This window comes from Colossoma macropomum, unplaced genomic scaffold (genome assembly GCF_904425465.1).
Source record: "Colossoma macropomum unplaced genomic scaffold, Colossoma_macropomum, whole genome shotgun sequence".
In the NCBI taxonomy this organism is placed as follows: Eukaryota; Metazoa; Chordata; class Actinopteri; order Characiformes; family Serrasalmidae; genus Colossoma; species Colossoma macropomum.
The window spans coordinates 18768267-18785651 of NW_023494800.1; the positions used below are offsets into that span (position 1 = coordinate 18768267).

Consider the following 17385-nt stretch of genomic DNA (forward strand, 5'->3'; position numbering starts at 1 on the left):
CATCAACATTATCATGTAATAAAGGAATTATTATTTAAAAAAAAAAAAAAGAAGAAGAAGAAGAAGAAATAAAACTTTATGGTTGCTTTGCATTTAAAATACTGGAACCTGTTCTGGCCAGACACATTTTAGACACCATCTTTAATGTGCAACTTGAGTGAAAACCAAAAGAGGCAGAGTAAACCAAAACCAAACTCGGGGCAGCAGCATTTCATGAGCATGTAACAATATTCAGTGAAACCATGGTTTACGCAAGACATGAAACAGACTCATTCTCTGAAAGAACAGTGTCATTTGAAGCGTACATTCAGCAGTGGAGGCAGCTTTTCAAGTGCTTTGATGCCGACAACAAAACGTGAAATATGTAAGTCATTTGTATTTTTTGGTCGGGAAGCACTCACATCCAACAGTCAAGTAATTTAAGGAACGCAGATACTCAGAAGAGCATTTCATAAGAGCGATATATATTATTTGATATGTTCACGTATCCTTAAAAAAAGAACACTCTGTTTAAACGTAACACCCAAAGCATTGAAGCCCATCAACAGAAAAGGGTGAGACTTTATCAAACGACACTGCGACACGCCAAGAGTTGTTACAACGTGCCGCAATTTGCTAGGTTTAGTAATACAAACGGTTACGCTTCTTAACAAATTCTACATCAAGTATGTATGTTTGCACACAGACAACTTCACTGAAGTCAGTATTATCCTTGTTCTTGCAAACAACCACTCAATCTCTCAACGTCTGCACACAGGAAAAAAAGAAACAACGCGTGGGTATTGAAAATTAAACTCTTTTTAGTGAGATGTGGGTAAATTAACATTTCTTTTATTTTAAAATTTGTAAAATGTACATAAATTATATTTGACGCATCACCACTGAACGTGTTAATCAGTAATCCTTCTTGCAAAGGGAAGGAACATAAGAGATAAAGAAAAAAATTGCACAAGACATTCCTTGTTGAGATCGTTTTTCAAACAAAGATTGGTCAGACATTGTTTTTTTTTTCCAGCTGGGAAAGCAATGTGCTACTGACATCAACCACTGAAGACAGAAGAGTTCACCAGACACCTTCATCCAAGCCTTCCCAAGTACTGATTAGAAAGCCAATCAGGGAACACGAATACATGCTTAATGCCCCTGCCCAAGACCCGAAGACAAACACCACTTTTTATAGCCAAATCGAGGAACACCCCCCTCCCCAATTCCCTTCCCAACTTCAGAGAAATGGAGGCAGTACTACGGGGGACATGGATTATATGGATGATCACTAAAAGTGCAGAGTGGCTAGTTAACTGGATTACATTGCCTTCACCAGGTTTGGTGGAGCTTGCTCATTAAGCTTGGTTTCTTCTCTTCTAGACTCAGACTTTGTTTTACATAAGTGCAGATAAAGGTATTTCAAACCTCATAGTAATAAATGTGGAATTCAACCACATGCTTTTCAAATATTAACTCTTATATTTAATCGATATACATATAATGCCGCCATTGGCACGTTCCATATTGCACACAGTAATGAAATATAGCAATGGAAAGAAAAACAAACAAAACAAAAGAAACTCTGTGAGCCAAAGAGTTGACAAGTGCTGTGGAATAACGCTGGACAGAGTGAGAGAGGGGGAAGAAAAAAACCCAAACAAACAGGACATGCTGGCCATACCCTGTAAACGAGGAATTCAGCCACTGACAAATGACACATTACTGCCAAGCGCTGGAGCTTTGAGCAGACAACCTCACAATGGGACGAAATTAGGCACCCAGAGCCAAACCTAGTCCACAACCAATCACCCCTTGCCCTTCCTGACGCTGGCCAAGGCCTGACATGTGAAGAACAGTAGGAAGGCTCTTGTGCATTGTCAAGGCTCCCAACCCCTCTCTGTGTTTACATGTGGGCTGATGCCTGGATGCATTTTGGGGACAATGACGGGGGAAAGGAGGGGAGATGAGTCAATGGTCAGGGTAAGTATTGGTGTAGAGAAAGAACTCGGTGAATACAATCAGTGAAATGTCCAAACTTCCTACTAGGACACCAAGCGAGCCCGTCAGAACCCAGAAGTTATGCAATAGCATGTGAAGGAGCCATGCTGAACAGAACCTCAAACAAAAAGGTAAAAGAAAAGACAAGAACCCAAACTTAGATCCAAAGCACCAGCCAGCGTGTAAGCATGTGGAGTGTAAGGCACCAGGCTGTTAAAATGCTGAAGAGTATGCTCCCCAACAAGTAACATTAAAGTCGGGCTCTCCTGGCCAAGTGCACGCCGGCCGATGGTCAAGCTTTCTCGCTGGCCGCGTCCTTCTCGTTTTGAGCCGTGGACCTCTCTGGAAGGGAGCTTCTGCAGATGGGTATGGCTAACCAACAGACCTCTGTGCAGAGCGCCTCTCAGAAGTTGAGAGTTTATAAATAAAGCCAGTTAATCCGAACAGAGTGGTTGGCCGCTTACACGCTTCACCTGTAGGCCGAGCTCAGCCAACACAACAGACTTCATAAGTTTCAAACATGCGCCTTCCAACTTCACACCAACACTGCTGTGTTGGCCTATGAGTGAATAACCACTTTGTTCAGATCAAGTGATTTCCTTTATAAATATCCTCCAAGTCTGAGAGGAACCAAGGCCCTTTTTTCAATGAGTGCGTGCCTTATCAGGAGAAAATCTGTGGATTATCAATACCCACAAACAGCACCTCCTTTTCAGAGTTTGTTCTTCCACGCAGGCCACAACGAGAAGGACGCACCACCGTCACCAGGCTTCACCATAGACTTGCATGCATCCGGCTAGGGCTCTCCCAACACAGGTCCTGAAGGACCCCTGAGAGAGAGAGAGGGATTTCATTGCAACAGACCTGTCGTTCATGTCTGATCAAACAGTCAGGGATTTGATATTGTATGTACAGGTGCAACATAACACGCTTCTCGAAATCATAACTCATTCAACTAGGTGACCAAACATTATCAGACAGGACGCACATTGAGAAATCCACCTCAATGTAGCTGTGTACAGGTTAACATGCAACAACAGCATTCCTTGGCGCCACTCATACTCTCATTGGTAGACTGATAGAACTTTTAAATCCTTCTAGAGATTGTTCTTTAAAATTTCCCCCACTGAAAACGCGGGGTATTTTTCCTCTTCTCCGTAAGCAGTGAAATACAGCTGATTCACAAAATCATACTTTATATATATTTTTCTACATTTTTTTCTCCATCTTTTGCACATTTGTCCAGGGGCCTGGTAGTTTAGGGATGAAACCATTTTTTGTTTGTCTTTTTGTTACAAAAACATTTCTAAAAGTACTCTTGCTGTTGTCGCTGCTCTTCCTCGTTAAAAGTACCTTTGTTTTATACACTTTTGCATGACAACAAGACACAAATACATAGCATACTCATCTGCATGACAGTTATTTTCAATGAATAAAAATACACTGGTAGGACGTCTCTGCAGAGGTCTACATGTCGAGAACCGCTTCCAAATAATCGGAGTAATTCTGCAGTACAGTGAGCACTCGCGACCTTGCACAGGTTATTCTGAACCTCCCCCCGTCCCTCTTTCTTTCCATGCTGACGTATTGACATTTTGCCATCTAGATTCTCGAGTAGCCCTCAGGTGATGCTTGTCATATATGAGTGGCATGGTTACCATGACAACCTCTTCAGAGGATTTGAAATTTTGGTTTTAAAAAAAAGAGAAAGAAAAATAAAACAAACAAACAAAAGAAATCCTAAAACATCTGATTTGTGCTGAAGTTATTAGCTTACATGTAAAGGACTGGTTTTCTCAGATCTCGGCAATAATTCCATTCGAACATTGCAAACACTTTGTTGTTGTTGTCGTCTTGTAATATCTTCAACGTGTACAAAAGTTCTTGGTTATTAAGGGAAATAAACACTCAGTTCTTTTATCTGTAATCAAGTAGGAAACACAGTTCATATATAATGTTATTACTTGGTTTAGCAGCCGATTACTGTATTAATGGTGGGTAAGTGGAGAACATCCAGCGATGGGTGACGAGTCGAGACTGTCAGTTTGTGGAGGTTTGTGTTTTGTGGGTAGTGCTCCCTTGGAGTTAAACCGTTACAGTTAAATCTTTATGTTTCTCTCTCTCTTTCTTGTACAGTAAAGTTCATTTACTTATAACTTCTCTTTGTTATTTTGATTATTTCTTTTTTCTTTTTTTGCATGTTTACCCACCACCACACACACACACACACACACACACACACACACACACACTCGTACATACATACATACACACACATACATACATACTCGCACTTGCACTCTCCCACTAATTATCAATCCTCGTCCCCATCGTCAGCATGCATCTCCCCCGGCCGCTGCTCGCACGCCCTCCTCTCCCGTTGTTTGTCTTGGATCTTTTTCATCTCCTCCGCGTATTTACAGAACGTGCTGCCGAATTTGGCCCACACTTTGTAGGGCACTGTGATAGAGTTGCGGTACGTGGGCTTCACCTCGCTTACCCGCATGAACACGCCGTACTTGTTGGAGCCCACGTCGAAGAAGAAGCGCTTGTTGTCCACAGTCAATGAGGTGCCCTCGGGCAGCTCGGCGGGCTCGTCCTCCACGCCGTAGTCGTCGATGAGCTTGGCGAGCGCGTCGCGGAACTCGATGAGCCCCTGCGCGGGGAGGGCGATGGTCTGGCCCTGCGCGGAGCCCAAGCCGGGCCCCCGGTTCACCGTCTGCCGGATCCGCAGGAAGCGGCCGCGCTGGTTCTCCTTCAGATCCATGTAGTATTTCCGATTCTCGCGCACCAGGAACTCGCTCTTGAGCGCCCGCCGCGGCTCGTCCTGCGCCGCGTCCGGGTTGCTGGGCCCCAGCTGTGCGTAGTGCTCGATGAAGTCCCCGAGGTAGTCGCGGAACTCCACCGCCACGGACATGGAGAGCGTCAGGCGGCTCTTGTTGCCACCGGCCCCGACTTCGGCGATCTTCAGGAAGCGGCCTTTCGCGTTCTGCTTCACGTCCAGGTAGAAGCGCTTGTTCTGGATGTCCACGCGCTTGGACGCCAGCTCCTGCGTGTCGTGCTGCAGGCCGGAAGCCGAGCCCGCCCCTCCGGCCACCGCGTGCAGGCCCACACCCGGGCCCGTGGCCGCTCCTCCCTGCTCACTTCCACTGTCTCTGTCCGCCATGATGCTGCCTGCCTTCTCCCTCCGTCTGCTGCAACCTTCCTGCCAGCCAGCCAGCCAGCCACGCCGCCGCTCTCGCGAGATCTCCTGCAAAGGGGCGGGGGGGGGGCAGAGACGCGCAGGAGTTGGGTTGAGAGCGTAGTGAGTGTGTGTGTGTGTCTGTGTGAGAGTGTGTGTGCACAGTTTAACGCGGTGCACAGACAGAAATTATTCATATGTAGCATGAAGCGAAGAACAGACATCGCGCGTTATTGTGGCTGTTTTTTGTTTTCTTCAGCTACGGGCGCCATATTCTCGAGCACGTGATCTGCGGTCTCTGTGTGCAGTCAGTCCGCGGCGCGCAGCCACAGCTAAACTGGGTTAAAACGTCCAAAATATCAGCCAGACTCAGTTACGTGCATTCGCTCTTCGCTCTTACGGCAGAAATGTCCAAATAACCAGTTGTTAGTCACTTCTCTAAGAGAGCGGAACTGAACGAGGCTACCGTTTAATGTTTCATTTAAAGGCTGAATTTATTTTACAGGACAGCTCGGCTTTAACGCGCTGCTCGCCGTTTGGAATTTAGCGCTTAAAATGTGCGCTGTAAAAATATTTTTAAAGTATTTAATTAACCTATTTATTTATTTATTTTTACTTCTTCATTCGTCTTTTGTGAAGACCGCTTAGATTCCCACTGTGCTCAGAAAACATCATACTGATCTGTTTAATTTACTAGAGTTTTAATGAATTGAACTTACAGTATTATAGTGAAATTATATTTACACACACACACACACACACACATACATATATATATATATATATATATATATATATATATATATATAAAAGTAGTGCTTTTTGAATCAGTAGTTTTTGGAATGATATGCTCTATAAATGTGACCATAAACGGACAGTTACAACGTCCTATGGTCATTAGCCTATTTACCAGTGGACGCCCTTTTGGGTCTTATTGACTTTTTCCAGATTTACCAGAAAAAAAAACTATATATTTTTTAAATAGCTAATATACTTTTTAATATATTTTTTCATTATCTCAATTATTTACCAAACAACAAACATCTTAGTTGTTATGTTATGCTTAGCTGTTATGTTATAATGTGCCGTAACATATATTACTATTTACTGAATCAAGATATTGTTTAATGTCCATAGATCCAAAAGTTAGTATTTTGTTTGTTTTCAGTATGTTCAATATGTAAAATGTTTCTATATGTAAAATTGTGCACTAACTTTTGCAGAAAATTTAAGATTGTCATATTTAAGCTCGTTCCCTGTAGAAAATATATAAACTCATCTTTCTTAAAATAAATATAGAAAAAATATATGAAACATATTTACATTTTTTTTTTTTACTTTTCATTTGCCTTGCACCAGCAGTGGTTCAGTACGTCTAAGACCACCCTACAAATGCATGCAGCATTTTCTTTTGTAAATCCTGACAGAAGAACAAACTCTACAGTAGTTCAGCTGTGATAAAAGCCTCCTGAGCCGCTCATTTTCACCCCAACATAATGACAACGGCTCTGAGAACTTCGCAAAGTCCAGAATCTACTTCATCCACCTCGAGTTCTCCTCACAAAGAGCCCCTCTGCGGCTCAGTGAACATGCAGGAGGAAATGTGCTGTAGAGCTGAGCGCCAGGAGTGCCGGGCTGTGTACGAGGGGATGTGGGCGCTGGGGGAAGAAGAGTGTGCAGTGAAAAGCTGGTCTATGAGGAGCCATGGCTTTGGAAAAACGACTTATTTGTCGTTTATGCTTGATTTTATTTAATATTCTAATGGGCTGCTTTTCTTTTATTAGATGAGTCTGACTTCCACAATAGCAGGTTTACCATCCTCACAGCACGCTGCTCAAAATCTACGCAAATTATCTGCAAATGTTATTTCTAAATATGAAATATTCGTTTTTAAATAGAACCACTGATACCCAGATGATTAGTCTTATAATATTCCGATGGAGCAGCTTACGATCTACACCGCTCCTCGCCTTTTCCATATGTGCTTAAAAAATCTGCTGTATCTAAAAGCACTGCTTTTTTTGTTTAAGGGTGAATTTTAAAATGATTTGCAAAAGGCAGAAATGTACATATTGTTCACTGATGGTTTTAATTTATTCTTTTGTTAATTTAGGCTAAGACAACCTTTTCAAATAGAAACTAAAGGCCTAAATATTATTTATTTAGAGAAAATCAGAGGAGCATCAATCAAAGTCAAGTTAATTGGCCCAAATGGTGCAAATATTTTTAATTATTATGTGAACTTGTAAAAAGCATCAATCAAAGTCAAATTAATTGGCCCAAATGGTGCAAATTTTTTTATTATTTAGTGAACTTGTAAAAAGCATGAATTAAAATCAAATTTATTGGCCCAAATGGTGCAAATATTTTTTAATTATTATGAGAACTTGTAAAAAGCATGAATCAAAGTCAAATTGGCCCAAATGGTGCTAATATTTTTATTTATTGTTTGAAATTCTAAGAAGCATCAACCAAGGTCTAATATACTGCTCAGTCCTAGAACAACTGATGGTTATTTTGTTTTCATAAAATAAATGCAAATATTTGTGAAGTTTACTTAAAATGACTGAAGTTAAATATTAGTAAAATTGAGCAGATTACTCTGGAACTGGACAATGCAACCAAATATGAATTACTCAGTTATGAGTGGAGTGTTGATTGCTATAAAAGAATGACTGGAGAACTGTCACTTTAGAACACTTTTTCCTCTTTAACCACATTTTTGTCTTTTTCAGAGCCTCCAGTTACAGAAGTCTGTTGCTGTTGAGAACCAAGCTGTCTTTTAAAATCCTTTACAGGTCCAGTAACAGTAACAGTTAACAGTGTTAATCAGAATTAACCCCAGTAATAGCAGCATATAAATGCTAATTAAATATCAAAGAGGTACATAGAACCATTAAGGAACATGTGAATTTCTTTCTCCACCAATAAAAAATGTAGTATTCCCATAATAACGTGCAGTGGAGGAACTGGACACAAATCAGCTCATTGTAATAATATTTCCAGCTTTTCAGAAAATTAATTCTAAACAAATAAAATAATAATATACTGTTTTCATACTGAATTTTAAACAGTTGTGATTTTTTGTTTCTGATCTTTTATAGGCTAACTGAGTCTGGCGAGTATAAAAGCGTGTTAAGGAGACACAGCTGAGTTCAGTAGCGCGTGCGCTGTATGAGCGGTTGGCATAAGCTTACAGTGTTTCCTTACGACCATACCAAAATTATTCATTGATTATTCATCAAATGTAAAACTTAAATGTAAATGTAAAAAGGTTTTTATTTATTTGATTTTGCTTAATTTCAGCTATCTGGTGAACAGGTCAGTGTGCGATTTGTGTTCAAATCCATATTCAGCTAATTAGATAACTCATTACCGATATAAAATAAAAAAATAAAATAAAATTGTTTTGTGTCCCCGGACGTCTAAAGGTTTAATCATACCCCTGAAACATACTCACTTGTGCTCCATTTACATTAATGTTTCGTTAATTCGGAAAATTAATCAGCGTTTATTTAATTTTATAAACGTGCGCGAGTTTCATTTAAAACAGTTAAAATGGATGAACGTGCATCAAACGCCAAAACGGGCAACACAAGAAGAGTAAACTGGATGGAATCAGCTTGGAGATCAGCTTCAACAGTTTAGCCATCTAAATAACTGGAAAAATAAAATGAAACAACATAAAATAATATAAATAAATAAATAATATAAATAATAAATATATATAGGTAAATAAATAAATCCAAAGTTTATATATATATATATATATATATATATATATATATACATATTAGACATTGAAGTTATGTTTATCCATTAGTTCTACAGAGGGCAAAGAACGGCACGATGAGGAAAAGAAAAAGAGGCCTATATCAGTTAATTGCAAAGTGCGTAAAGCTCATTTTTATTGTTTTTGTGTTTTTAACTGAAAATGTAATTTTCCTCTCCAACTAGGCGACCTTCTCCAACATTCAGACTCCTTCCTCTCTGATGACAATGATGATCATTGTTAAAATGCTTATATATATATATATATATATATATATATATATATATATATATATACACACACACACACAGAGAGAGAGAGAGAGAGAGATGAAAGTCATCCTTTAGCCTAATGGACCAGCAAGCTGTACAGTGACAGAAAGCAGAAAGGTCTACAGCACAGACCTAAAATAGACCCGCTCTCTAAATCTGTTTACAAGCATGAGGGGCAGATTATAATGAATAGTTTGACATTCTTGATTCATAATTAGGCCACGCAGTTCCATTCGGCTGACCAAACTGCCTAAAAGAGTGCAAAAAGTGCAAAAAGAGTGAAGAGTTGAAATGTGAGCCTGGCTTTATCTGGCGGGGGCGTCTTCAGTGGGCTATCCGCGGAATTTTCGCTGCAATTAAGAGAAATAAATCTGTAAAATATTCCTATGATATTTATAAATGAGTTCACTTCTATTAAAACACATAAAAGCAGCTGCTGTCACTCCACCATCAGCTACACAGGCAGAGTTATTTGGAATGTCTGATTTGTACTTTCTGCTCCGCTACGGCTCTCTGATCAGAGAGGACCGCGTTGGTAGAACAATTTTACAGACTACACTCTTCAAATGAAGGTGACAAAAATATAGTTTGGAGTGATGCTATTGAAGAAATACTTTTGGTTGCCTGCTTTTCAGTGGATGATTCTTCAAAGAAACATTTCTGTAAGTGAGAAAAGGCTTTTTAAAGTTAAAAAAACTTCCACATAATATAAAGATTTATCATAGAACCATACGCCCAAGCTGAGAACCTGTGTGTTTGAGAGTGTAGAGACTCACAGAGGCCTTAAGGAGACTGCAGTGAAATTGGTGCTTCACGCAGCTGTAAGCAGACCTAAATCATAATGAGAGGACACTGAGGTATTATGGGACATTAGCCAATATGGGACAGTATGGCATATGCAAATATGTTATAGGTCACTAATGATAAAGCCATCCTTTTATTCAGTTTGGCTATTTTTTCACTTTTAAAATTTAATGAGCTTATTTACAGCATTTCCCTTAACTCATGCAAGCACTGGCTGAAACTGGAATAAAGAAGAAGAGTTAACTGGGATTCATCCATATTAACGTCATCATTTTCTCTGTCTCTCTGATTAGCAAAACGTTAAAATGAGAATAACATACCTTAACCATTAGTTCTGCTCAGCGAGAAAAATACATCAATAACAATAACTACACGGAGGGGAAAGCAAAATGACCCATAGAGCAATTAATCTCAAATGCATCTGAACCCACTCTAAATTTTATATTAAATTTTCATACAGCTTTAACAGATGCTAAAATATTTAACACACGTACTGAATTCATAGCTGTGGCCTTACCTAAGTCTGATCAGTGATGGGTCTGTTTTAGTGATGATTTGAAGCTAAATCAGTTCGTGTCAGTGTTTAGGCTGAGAGAGAGAGAGAGAGAGAGGCAGAGACAGGGCTGCACTTCCTAACAGAAGTACTTCTCACGAGAAATATTTCATATTTTTTCTGTAGAAAATCTGCAGAAAATCTTCCTGAGTCTGTAAAGCCCAGTAATAAACCGAGTCTTGGCAGAGAAGAATGAGCTGATCTAGATCCGGGGCATCTTCTCACAACTTAATGGACAACAGTGCAATCTTAAAAATACATCTGCCAGAAATTTTTCTTTGGACTGTCACTACTGGTTCCCCAAGTAACCTTTCAATGGATGGTTCTTTAAAGAACAATTTTTGTAAATGAGATGTACGAGTGAGAAGAACCCAGACACGTATAAGTGTGAAGAACCTTCTTAAAGTTTATAGAACCTCCACACAATATGGAGATTTTATAGCAATTAAGGGTTTGTTTAGAGCTGTATATCCAAGATATCCAAGTCAAGAACCTTTCATTTTTAAGAATGTAAAACAAGACATCAGCTAATTATTTGAAGATGTGCTGTCAACACATGCTTTTATATTATGTCATTATATTATTTTATATATATTTATATTATGTTTAGATTATAATATTAATACTAAAATAAATATATAGATAGATATTTGAATGTTTCCATTTGATTTTGTCCCCCTTTATTCCTCCTTCTGTTAATCGCTTTAGCAGCTATGTGTAATGGTAGTAACGCAGTGCTGAACTGAGGCAGGTGCAGCTCATGACTGTCAGGCAGAGATGAATGTTGGTGTTTCTGAGTGCGTGGGGACTTACTTAATCTGGTTCACCCACTGGATGCCAGAGTCTCTTTAAATGGCACGGTGGATTGTTCCTGCAGCCCACAGCCCACAGCCTGGCTCTGCTCTCTGCTCTGTGCTCTGCTCCCGCTGCGACTACATACGGAGGAGTTTTGGCCGAGCAAAGTGAGCGACGCCTAAAGGAGGTTAGAGCAGATAAACTCCGAGCTGTAATGAGGTGCTGCGCCGCGCTGCTCCTCTTCTTGTTGATGTTGGTGTTGTTGTTGATGCTGTTGCAAAAGTCTGCGAGCTCGTAAGGAGCTTCTTCAGCGAGCTTCCGCCGTGTGTGCAGGCGCAGCTCCGGAGCCCCCTCCCCCTTTTGCGCTCCGACAGCGCGTGCGAAAGAGCGCGGGAGAAGCGCCGCTGCGTGCTGGGCCCTGCTCTGGACGCGGCGCCACTTCGCCGCTTCGCAAGATGGACCGAAAAGAGCGGAGTCGTGGCACGGACGGAGACGGACGCACGCACGGCGCCAACGCTGCACGCCGGCAGGCTGATGTCAGCACGCTGGAGGGGGAGGGGGACGAACAGGAGCCAGGCGCCTCACACTGGTCACCTCGCGGTACTGCAGCCGCTGTAGTGGCATCTACTGACCTACTGAAGTCAGCGTCAGTGTGGTGAACTGTGAAGCTCATAAAAATAAAATGTAATAGTATTGAAAGCAATGTGACACATACATAGACAGGTTCTTCAAAGGTTCTTGGTAAATAAAGGGAATGGATGTTCTATATAGATCCATCTCATGCTTAAATGGTTCTTTGCATGGTAAAATGGTTCTCCAGATTGATGGAGAACGTGCTGCACAAATGTTTTTTTTTATTGTTACGATGTCAAGCCTGTAACAACAGCAGAACCTTTTGGGTGCTATATAGAACCATGTACAACACATTCTCCATCAAGCTAAAGAACCATTTCACCATGCAAAGAACCTTTCTATATAGAACTATTCTCTTTACGAAAGAACCCTTGAATGTTTGTATTTTTTCTAAGAGTGTATATATATATATTAATATATATATATAATATATATATATATATATATATATATATATAGCAGAATATATAAATATAATCCATTTCATTTTAAACTGATAAGATGCTGGCAGTCACAAAAACCTGCACACACTGATGTTTAGCAGTGATGTTTGATGTTAAGCAGTTTCTTAAGTGAAATTCAGACACGATTGAAACTTGTCCAGATCTTGTGAGGCTGTGTTGGGAAACGTGTGGAGGACAGACAAGATAAACATATCAAAACATTTGCTAAACAGTCAGTGAAGGACATATGTGGATGTGAGCAATTGTTTTGAATGCCAATGTAGTTTTATCTCTACTGAAGTATATTTGTGAGGAAAGGACTCGTTCTTTAGTCTTTATCATTTAGTTACCAGTTCTCTTTTTGTGTTGAGTTTCATTGCTATGTTGGTAACAGCTGTACTGTTTGTGCTAATTTGAAAATGCAGGCTTTACTTTAAAAAGTAAGTAACCTGGTCACCAAATTTTGAGTTCACTGAAGTTAACAGAATTAAGAACAGAAAGAAGATTGTTGTTCTGTTAACTTGCTATTAAAAGTTCAGTTAACTCAAAATGTTAAGGTAACCAGGCTGTTTTTTAAGTTAAAACAACAAATTATTTTTTACAGTGTGTGTGGACTTTTACTTGGAATATTGCTTTTATGTTGGTGACTGCTACACCTCCTAAAGCTTTATGACTCCAAAATAGATTATTAGATTAACATATACATTTACATTTTAAAAATACATTAATTCATCAATGATGATTCGGTAATTCAATCAAATCTTTATTGGGCAACTTGCAAAAGTTAATGGAAAGCTAAAATGTGTAACACGGAAAAGGTAATTGGGTGTAACTCTGATGAACGTGATTACTTTCCCATCTGTTGAGCAAAACGTTTAGGAACTGAGTGTAAATATTATGACTAACAAGCTCTGTATATAGCCTGATGTTGGTGGACGTGCCTTATTTAGAAGCATGTATTGCAGAGTATGGCACAATTACACTGCTGTTGTGTGCTGGTTGTTATTTAATGCGGATATATTAATGGCCCTCTACTCATTAGGCCACACTGAACGTTCAGATCTCTAGGAACAGACTCCTGAACTGGAGATGTACCTAAACCCGGGGGGTTCAGCACCACGGACAGTTCCCCCAACGCTGCTGAATCTGCGTGTTTTGACGCGATTTGCAATGAAATGCCTGCTGATCTGACAAAGATGTAACAATGAGCAAGTCATGAACTCAAACCATTTCTTGTCAGCCTTTCTCTCTCTCTCTCTCTCTCTCTCTCTCTCTTTCTCTCTCTCTATCTCTCTCTCTCCTGTTTTTCACTTTGTCTCCTCGTTTCTTCTCTCTTTCTTTTTCTCTGTTTCCTCTTTTCTTTCTTTCTTTCTTTCTTTCTTTCTTTCTTTCTTTCTTTCTTTCTTTCTTTCCTTACCTCCCTTTTTCCCTCTTCTCTCTTTCTTTCCTTACCTCCCTTTTCCCCTCTTCTCTCTTTCTTTCTTGGTCCCTCTCTCTCTCTCTCTTTCTCTCTCTCACTCTCCTGTGTTCTTCGTTTTGTCCCCTCGTTTCTTCTCTTTCTTCATTTCTTTCTTTCTTTATCTTTCTCTTTCTCTCTCACACTCTCCTGTTTTCTTCGTTTTGTCCCCTCGTTTCTTCTCTTTCTTCATTTCTTTCTTTCTTTATCTCCCTTTCTCCCTCTTCTGTCGGTTGGGCAGTTGGACGGCAGGTGTCGCTCTTCGTGAATATTTGCTCACTGTTCCTGCTGCGGATCCTCAGGTTCAGCTCTGCCTCTGTTCTCAATCTTAATATCCCACCTTATTAGCGACCATCTACACAAAACACCGCACGCGAGTGGAGTCTTCACTCCTCCAGCCTCCATTTAGGCTCCTCTCTGTTCCCCTCAGCATATCTGCTGCATCAGCGCTGCTGTTCTTCTGGCTCTTTCCTTCGTCTCCACTGCTTCTGCTCTTTCTACCGTCAGTTATTATGCCTCGCACTTCGGAATCGTCTCTTTTCTATCGCCTCTTAGCAGCAGTGAAGCGGTGTCAGGTGTCGCGTGTGGATTTGATGCAACGCCTCGCGATCTTTTTTTTGCAGAGCAGCGAATGTGACCTGAATGCAGGACGCGCTTCACTCATGGAATGAGACGCAGAGAAAAAAACACACTCATTCAGAAGAGTCTGCGGAGAGAGAGGGGCTGCTCATCGCGCGCTGAAACCGCAACGACCCTGCAAGCGCCGCTATCAGCGCGGATTCACACGCAGAGGGAATATTAACGGTATTAACGGAGGGGGAAAACGGCGTGAACCGTTCAGCACGAGACCCCCTGCGCTGCCTTTCTGTTCAGCACGGATTTGTGGTGGGAGCGAGCATGGACTGACACTGAGCTACTGGAGCCTGAGGACACACACACACACACACACACACACACACACACACACACACACATACACACACACACACACACATTCACTCACACACACACACACACACACACGCACACACAAACACACACACACATCCACACACGCCCAGCGGTGTGATCAGCACCCCAGCACTGAATCCGCCGTGTATGCGGGGAGGCTCGCGGCACATTTTCCTCGGTAGAGGCGGACAGACGCGGGGCACGAGGGGTGGGAGGGGGGGGGGCGGCAACAGTTTCCAGCTGCAGGCATCGCCGGCCTGGGCTAGCGCTGCTGAGACGGTGGATTTACTGATTTTTTTCACATCGAGTCGAGGCCGCGTGCACTGCAGCATTTGGCGTTTTGTTTCTGCAGTGAGGGGATACTGAGGGGTACTGAGGGGCATCCGCGCCTCAGCACTGCGTTTTTTTCGGGAGGCTAAAGATTGCAGATAGCTCGCCATGACCGTGTAGCTTCAGTGGAGGCGGGGAAAGCCACTCACCCCCTCTCAATCCCTCCCCCCTTTTCGCGTTTTTATTCATTTAAGCATGTGTTTTAGCATAAAGATGCGCTCGCAGAGGCTCACAGTCCGGCATCGTTACGCTGTTTCCGGTTCCTAGCTGCTTGTTTGGTGCCCCCCCATTGCGAAATTTATTGGAGGAGAAAGAAAAGACAGAGAGAGAGAGAAAAGAAGGAAAGAAAAAACCCTAACAAACCCCCCAACCCCCTAAAAAAAAAGCAGCGGATCCCGATGGCACGGCCACTTACGCAGGGTCCGCCGCGCCGCCGCCGTCGCCGTGCCACCGCTCGAGCCCCGTCGCGCTCCCTCGTCCGTTCAGCCCCGCTCCCGAGAGCCGTGCCGCAGCGCGCGCCGCAGCGAGCCGCGAGCCCAAGCCGGCGGCAGCATGAGGCTTGATTCGGTGCACTTCTCCATGCTGGTCGTCGGGGTCTCGCTGGCGTGCTACTCCCCGAGCCTGAACTCGCTGCAGGACCAGGCCCACCGCTCGGCCGTTGTCATCGAGGGCAAGGTGCAGTCGGCGCCCGCCAACGCCAACGCGTCCGCCGAGCCCTACAGCGTGCACGTGAAGGTGCTGGACGTGTGGCCGCGCAACAGCGGCGGCCTCGAGCGCGAGCAGCTCGTCACCGTCGGCGACTTCGGCTCAGCGGCGCCGTGCGCCACAGTGCTCAAGAACCACAAGTACATCTTCTTCATGGAGCCCACCGACGAGCCGCTGGTCTTCAAGGCGTCCTTCGCTCCGCTGGACACCAGCGCCAAGAACCTCAAGAAGGACGTCGGGAGGATCTTGTGTGAAGACTGCGGTAAGTTTAAAAAAAGTACATGACATTGGACGCAGTTGGTCTCATGCTCTCTCGGGTCATGTGTGAAAGGGATGGCATCGAAATATTTTGGGCGTAAAAGGGGCCAGGTAGGTGCTGGGGCGTCTCTGCAGCAACATTAGGCAGGGAATAAAACGGTTAAACGCATGCAGTGCTCATAGGCATGCACGTTGGCTCTCACGCGTTGGCAAGTATCTTGGAGAATCACTTTTTCCCTGTTTAAGCCACTAGCTGTTGCTATACTGTTCGCCCCAGTTGCCTTTCTAACGCCCATGGCGTAGACTTGCTTATATTAGTCTGACAGGCATGAGATCAATTACAGATGAAAAAAATCAGCCTCAACATAACTGGAAATGAGTACATTCACAGGCTGTAATGTGAGCGAATAAGCTCTGTTGATCATACAGAAAGTGCTGCACTGGGAGGAAAAGCTTTATAAAGTTTGGAAGGAAGAGCATAACTATCAGCTCAAAGATTAAACCTTGGCCATGATCACATACTGCTGCACGAATAGTAACTTAGACGGGTGTAAACTCGTGGATGTCCATATAGAAGTTCACTGAGCTTCTTCTGAAAGTGCTACAGTATTTACCACTAATAGTCCCTCTGTGGTTTTCCTTCCTTTGTCCATGTGTGGCTGCTGACTTTGGCCATTTCTGTTGAAGATGTTGTTTCACTGAAACAACTGCATTTCTCCTCATTGCAGCGATGCCATCTGGCCATATGGTCAGTTTGTTCCTCTGCAGATAGGGCTCTTCTCTATAGGCTTGGAGAGGGTTTCGCTGTCCAGGGTGCTGGGTCGGCCCCCTCTTCTTCTAGCACGCGTCTTAACGAGCGAATATTAGCTGAACGATTCTATATTACTGACTAAATGACACGTATTCAAATAACGAGTTTACTAAGTGTAGTAAATATTAGCTCGTGCCACCTTTTAATTCCACAGTCACATCCTGTATGTTACTCAGTTTTGGAGCTGTGCACAGGCCATCGAGAGGATGAGGTGTGTAAACTGCCTGTGGATTCTTTTCGAGGCCCCTTCTGTAGATGACTTTGCAGTTTCTGTTTCTGTTTGCCGGCTGGCTACAAGTTGCTGTTATCGTTGTAGTGGAGTCATCAGCGTCAGTTAAACTCATATGTTAAAACAGATACACGTTATTTATCTTCTCATACTGAAACACTTGTGCTTTTGGTGGATGCGTGTTTTTTTGTACCTGGGTTGTACAATGT

The 17385-nt window shown here is 42.4% G+C and overlaps 2 protein-coding genes across 2 annotated transcripts in view; one reads left to right on the plus strand and one right to left on the minus strand.

The window, feature by feature from the left end:
• Positions 1-780: 780 nt before the first annotated feature.
• Positions 781-11607, minus strand: puraa (purine-rich element binding protein Aa). The gene is made up of 2 exons (XM_036588258.1): positions 11379-11607; positions 781-5233 (listed from the first exon to the last, which is right to left on the minus strand). Exon 2 carries the CDS (start codon positions 5147-5149, stop codon positions 4298-4300), a length of 852 nt encoding a protein of 283 aa, XP_036444151.1. The 5' UTR covers positions 5150-5233; positions 11379-11607; the 3' UTR covers positions 781-4297.
• A 4118-nt stretch (positions 11608-15725) lies between these two features.
• The window catches only part of nrg2a (neuregulin 2a), a 127108-nt gene continuing 125448 nt past the window's right edge, over positions 15726-17385 (plus strand). Inside the window, exons 1-2 of the mRNA XM_036588342.1 lie at positions 15726-16140; positions 16566-16568. Coding sequence (XP_036444235.1) covers positions 15726-16140; positions 16566-16568 — 418 coding nt within the window. The remainder of the gene's footprint in view (positions 16141-16565; positions 16569-17385) is intronic.